Genomic DNA, 5,973 nt, shown 5'->3' with positions numbered 1-5,973 from the left:
TTTTCCCAGCTGCTGGCCGCAGGCAGTGGCAAGAATGGGGGTGTGGAGTGTCCCCAGCTGTATCACCTGACAGGAAGCAACATGTTCCTCCTGATTACAGGGGAGCAGCCCTTGAGCTGATAGGTGCAGGTATTGCTGTGTCCTCCTGGTGTGTGTGTACAGAAGTTGGGCTCGCACCACCCCACTGTGGCATTGCACACAGCAGCTGGAGCCTCTTGCAGCATCTGGATGCTACCTTCAAGAGCAGGTGCAGATGGAGAGGTAAGAGCTGCCTGGAAGGGGTGGGTTCCGACCCCAGCCTTGGTGCAAACTGCTGCCCCGCTGCTGCCCACAGCCTGCGGGGACATAGGTCCAGGGACTTTGCCACTGGGATGGCTGTCCAGCTCCAAGGACCTGGCATCCGCCGCAGGGCAGCATTATAGCAGTGGGGTTCCCAGCGCTCTGCTCCGTGGCAGCTCTGTCTCGGCAGACCAGCAGGATTTGCTGCCAGAGGATATGGGGCAGCCATGAGAGCTGACCGATGAGAGACCCCACTGCTGCCACTCTCCTTTTTGCCTCCCAGCTGCAGGGGCCTCAAGTGCAAGAGCAAACGAGAACAGCCCTGGCTCTGCTGCTGCCCCATGCCAGGATGTGGGTGGGCCTCGGGCACGCCCAGCAACCCACTAACGCAAATAGCCAGTGGCTCGTCTCCACCTCACTCCCCTCCTGGCTCATGCATGGGCTCCAATTTCTCGGCGTCAGCCTCCGCCAGCGCTCAGCTGTCGGTTCCCCTCTGGCCTGTCACTCCTCTCCACAGGACGGGTAGCTGCCCCCCTCCCTGCGCACCCAGCACAGAGGGCTGGGGGCTCCACAGCCGACGGGGCCCCAACGTCGGCCACACTTTACGGCATTTTTCATCACAGGACAAGAGCTCCAAACACAGCGTAAGTATGCCTCCCTGCGCGGCTCCCCCTCATCATGGCCACTGACCCCTGTGTGCCCCTGCTCCACCCACGGTGCTGCAAGACCCCTGGGCTCTTTGCTTCTGCAGCACCCTTGCCCCAGGATTCCCCGGCCCCCATCACTGTTTCCCTGATGTTCCTCCTGGTTGGTTTCCATGGGGCCGTGGGGGGCCTTGTGTTAGGTATCACCAAAAATAGTGATGTCTGGGTAGAAAGGACTGTGGGGATGGTTGAGAGTCAAGGGTGGTGTCAGGCATGTTTTGGGAGATGCAGGAGCAAATCCTGCCCGCATGGTAGCATGGGGCTTCTGTGGAGAAGGTGACCAAGCTGTGTGGTGATGCCAGACAGTCATAGGCATGCTTGTCTTAGGGGGCCGAGGGTGGCACCATTTGCAGTTTAATCATGTGATGGAGATGTCTAAACAGAGATGGATACGTGCAGGTAGCCCAGGGTCTGGCTCGCAGCACTTGGCACCACGTCCACCTAGTAAGCAGCAGTGCCGTGCATGCTGGGCTGGGAGCCTGCAGCTCACCCTGCAGCAGAACTGGCCCTTGCTGGGGCAGAGGCCGCAGGCAGCGGGGCAGGAGGTGGTGCTGCTGGGACAGAGGGAGGCACTGGCTCAGGAGATGCTTCCCACCCAGCAGGGTCTGGCTGCTCCTGTCCCCACTGGGAACCTGCAGTGGCAGCAGCCCCAGCCAACATGATGTCTCTCTTTTCCCCTCATAGCATGACAGAGAAAGAAGTGCCAGAGTCACCAGCTTCACCTCTTTCAGGTGGGAAACCCAAGAGCCGGGTAAGTGGGGGCCCACAGGGCAGCTTGGGTGAGTGAGGGAAGCTACCTTTCTAGCATCACCTCTGCCTCAGCCCCAGGAGTCTTTGTGGGGCTAGGGATGCTTGGTGGGATCCTGATCCAGCTGGGCACTGGGTGGCCATTTCCCAGCTTGGCTTTTCCCGAGGGTGCCCACACCCATGTGGTGCTCAGGAGTCAGAGTTTCTCCTTTTGTGCAGACATCACGGGGCCAGGAGAAGGGTCCCCATCCTTGCAGCATTTCTGCCCCAGGATGCCTGGTGTCTCCTCCCACTTGGGGAAGGAGTCTCTAGGTCAGAGCAAAAGGGTGGGGAGCCAGGCACTGGCTTGCCTGCCTGCCTGCCTCACCCCACACGCCTGTCATGTGCAATGCATCCTCTCCTGCCCCAGCAGCTACAGAAGCTGAAGCAACTTTTCCAGCGAAAGCCCAAGGAGGAGACGGAGCCAGAGCCGCAGCCCAATGGGGAGCTGGTCAGCCCCTCAGGGGGACCCATCTACTACATCTATGAAGAGGAGGAAGAGGAGGAAGAGGAGGAGGAGCCTGAGCCCCCTCCTGAGCCCCAGAAACTTGTCAATGACAAACCCCACAAGTTCAAAGATCATTACTTCAAAAAGCCCAAGTTCTGTGATGTTTGTGCCCGCATGATTGTCCGTGAGTCCTGAGGGGGCTGGGGCTGGGGGCCATGGTCAGGGCAAGGGCTGGGGGCCAAGGCTGGCAAGGACTCCAGCCCAGCCATCCCCACAGCTGCAGTGTCACATTGCCTCTCCTTTCTACCCCTCCGCCCCCCCACCGCCAGTCAACAACAAATTTGGCCTGAGATGCAAGAACTGCAAAACCAACATCCACCAGCACTGCCAGTCCTATGTGGAGATGCAACGCTGCTTTGGCAAAATCGTGAGTGTTCCCTCCAACACCAGGTTTGGGGCACCTCCTCACAGGGAAGGCCAAAGCACTGTGGCAGGGAGCAGCCAGCTCCGTCCCTGTGGGCATGACGCAGGTGCCATGACCCACCTCTCTTACAATCTCTGAGGCAGGAGACACAGGCATCACCCCCCTGCTGGGTGGTCACCCTCTGGGTCCCCAGCATCCACCTGCTCCCCACTCAGATCTCTCAGCAGGGCCCACAGGTCTGGGTGGTGGTTGATGCTCTGACCTCCTCTTTCCTTCCAGCCCCCAGGGTTTCGCCGGGCATACAGCTCACCCCTCTACAGTGACCAGCAATACGCTTGTGTCAAGGAGCTGCTCTGTAAGTACCGTCCCTACGCTGGGGTGCCCCACCTCCCTCGCGTCCTGTAGCTGAACCCCGCTCACCATCCCTGTGCCCCAGCAGCAGCCAACAGGAGCGACCCGGTGTTCGAGACCCTGCGGACAGGTGTCATTATGGCCAACAAGGAGCGCAAGAAAGGGCAGGATGACAAGAAGAACGTGAGTGTGGGGTTGGCCTGTCACTCCAAATGCCCAAGGGTCCTGGCACCACAGCCTGCACCCCATTGCCACCCCCACCTCCCTGCCCCCTCTGCATGCCCTGACAGCTCTCTGCCTTGCAGCCTTTGGCTGCTATGATGGATGAGGAACCAGAGGCCACGAAACCAGAAAAGGGCAAAACCGAGGGCGGTGAGTGCTACGACCACAGCAGGGCTGGCTGCACGTGAGGGCCAAGGAACTGGGGGGCACTGAGCTCCAGCTACAAGTATGGGGCAGGGAGCGAGCCTGATGGGACACTATACTCGGGGGCCCCCCTGGGGTGGGTTTTGCCCTGCAGAAAGGGGGTCTGAAGTTCAGGTCTCCACCCTGGGGCGCTCTCTACTTCACCTCGTTGACCTGGGCACAGGAGATCCTTGGGAGGAGGCTGGTCCCGGGGCAGGGAGGCAGCACCAGGAGAGATGTAACTGCCCTCCTCCCATTTCCAGGCACCTCTGAAGGGGACAAGAAGACTGAGAAGAGCCCAACAGATGACAAGGTAGCTGTCCTCTTTACCCTACACTCCAGAGGCCCCCGGCCATGGAGCAGCATGAGCAGATGCTGCAGGGATATCCCTGCTGGGCTCCCCGGGGCTCTCATCAGCCTCTCTGGGGCCCCAAACCCCTCTTTTCTCCTCCCCCAGAACAAGAAGCCACAGCCAGGCATTCGTGGTGGCTATCTGCAGTCTCACTATTTTGTGGCACTTTATCGCTTCAAAGCCCTGGAGAAAGATGATCTGGATTTCCCGTAAGTTCCCAGCCATGTAGTGGGTACAGGGGTTATAAGGGGAAGGATGTGGGGTGTCCAGTGGGGAGGGGGAGAAGTCTTCACCTCAGCAGGCTCTCACAGCCAGGAGGGGTCTGTGAATGAATGAATGAATGAATGAATGAGGGCAGGCAGAAATGAGAGCCCTGCTGGCTGTGGGTTGGATTTTGTGGCTTTTCTACCTGCCCCACTGGGCTGCACATTGAGCAGGGGCCCTGGCTCACGCTGAGCCAGCTCTCCCAGCTCCCAGGTTTTGGGCACAAGCCTTATTTCCAAGGCTGCTGCTGTTTGTCTCGATGTGGTTCCACTGATTTCTTGCACCCCAGACTTGGGGCTGAGCTGCTCTCGTACAGGACTCTCTCTGAGCCTGCGGGCTGTGTGCGTTCTTTGACCTCCTCTGGCACAGGGCACTAGAAGTTGGTGGTGTGGGAAGTGCAATTTTCTGTGCCAACCTCAGGGTCCCCCATGGTGGAGTGTCCTTTCCCCCCCTCCCACTGAGCCCTTCCTTCCCTTCGCAGGCCAGGGGAGAAGATCACGGTGGTCGATGACTCCAACGAGGAGTGGTGGCGGGTAAGGCCTATGAGCACAGAGGGGAAAGGTGCAGAGCTTAAAGCAAAGGGACAGGTCATCTGAGAGTGCAAGCTGCACTCTAAGCACAGCCCCCTAAGTCTGCTGTGTCCTCATGCCAGCCCACAAGCTGCAGGCTGTTTGTCATGGGGCAATGTGGGGGGCATACAGATTGGCTACAACCCTCACCTCACACCCATCCACTGACTTTTTTCAGGGGAAGATTGGTGAAAAAATTGGCTACTTCCCTCCAAACTTCATCATCCGGGTGCGGGCAGGCGAGCGAGTACACAAAGTGACACGCTCTTTTGTGGGCAACCGGGAGATCGGGCAGATCACCCTCAAGAAAGATCAGGTGAGACATGATCATGTCATCACAGCCCATGGTCCTCCAGCCCCCATCTGCATCCCTGCCCCAGCCTCCCTCCAGGCCCCCCCACCCATCACAGCTGTCCTGGCACCCTGCTGCACCCCACAGCCACTCTCAGCCCTGGCCTGCATCACTGTCCCCACACTGCCCACCTCCCCCAGCTCTGCCCAGCCCCCCCGTCCCTGCCTGGGGGTTGCTGCCTTCTCCCTCTTCTATGGGGCCCTGGGGGTCTCACCTACTCCCCTTTTGACCCCAGATCGTGGTGCAGAAGGGTGAGGAGGTGAATGGTTACGTGAAAGTCTACACCGGCCGCAAAGTGGGGCTCTTCCCCGTGGACTTCCTACAGGAGATCTGAGTAGGGCCGTGTCCTAGGGCCCCCCAAGTGGGGAGGACAGATGTACCCTGGATGTAAGGAGCTGCTGGAGCTAGGCAGGGATGGCAGGCACCCTAGTGCCTGATGCCTGCAGCACTGGGGTCTCTAGTGGGGACTGTCTCTGCCAGGACTGGAGCGGGCCAAGGGTGGGAGAGGTGCCCCTTCGGCTGTTTCCCCTGTGGGGTTTTTGGTGTCTTCAGAGATACTGGGTGCAAGGAAGGGGCACCCCTAGACTTGCTTTGGAGACCACCTAGCCCACCTGCCTGAGGTAGTGGCTGCTGGGTGCCTTGGGGGTCTCAGTGCGGTCCTGTCCTGCTGCTCTGGTCTGTGTAATCCTGTGTTTTGGTAATACATGTCTGCTGCCCCAACCCTGAGCTCTCCCTGGTTTAGATTTATGGGGGGATGGGGGGGGGCGGGGAAGGGGGACGGGGGGGCGGGGTGTCACTGTGGAGCTGCAGATGGGGGTAGGAGGCTGCACTGGTGTTTTCCCGCTTCATGCAGCACATGTCTGTGCCTTGCACATGTGTGTGCAACACATGATACAGCCCACCCTCTCCGCTACCCCCCCCCAACATGGCATCCAGGACCCTGCGTGTGGCCCCCACAGCCGAAGGCTGTTCCAAGCAGCCGTACATGCACGGAGCCAGATGGGTCTCAGGACCCATGAGAGGGGGGTGGCAGCACCCC

General features: G+C 59.8%; 1 protein-coding gene across 1 annotated transcript; it reads left to right on the top strand.

Moving 5' to 3' along the window:
• Nucleotides 1-1,668: 1,668 nt before the first annotated feature.
• Nucleotides 1,669-5,268, top strand: STAC3 (SH3 and cysteine rich domain 3; the record flags this gene model as incomplete). Its single annotated transcript, XM_082011751.1, has 11 exons — nt 1,669-1,734; nt 2,143-2,401; nt 2,547-2,644; nt 2,921-2,978; nt 3,081-3,175; nt 3,298-3,364; nt 3,661-3,710; nt 3,855-3,958; nt 4,495-4,546; nt 4,761-4,898; nt 5,170-5,268. The coding sequence occupies 11 exons, from the start codon at nt 1,669-1,671 to the stop codon at nt 5,266-5,268; spliced, it is 1,086 nt and encodes a 361-aa protein (XP_081867877.1).
• Nucleotides 5,269-5,973: the final 705 nt, after the last annotated feature.

This window comes from Phaethon aethereus (assembly GCF_964289735.1).
Source record: "Phaethon aethereus genome assembly, chromosome: 29".
NCBI classification, from domain to species: Eukaryota; Metazoa; Chordata; class Aves; order Phaethontiformes; family Phaethontidae; genus Phaethon; species Phaethon aethereus.
Note: the sequence above shows the minus strand (reverse complement) of the source record. Positions and strands in the feature narration are given on the sequence as shown.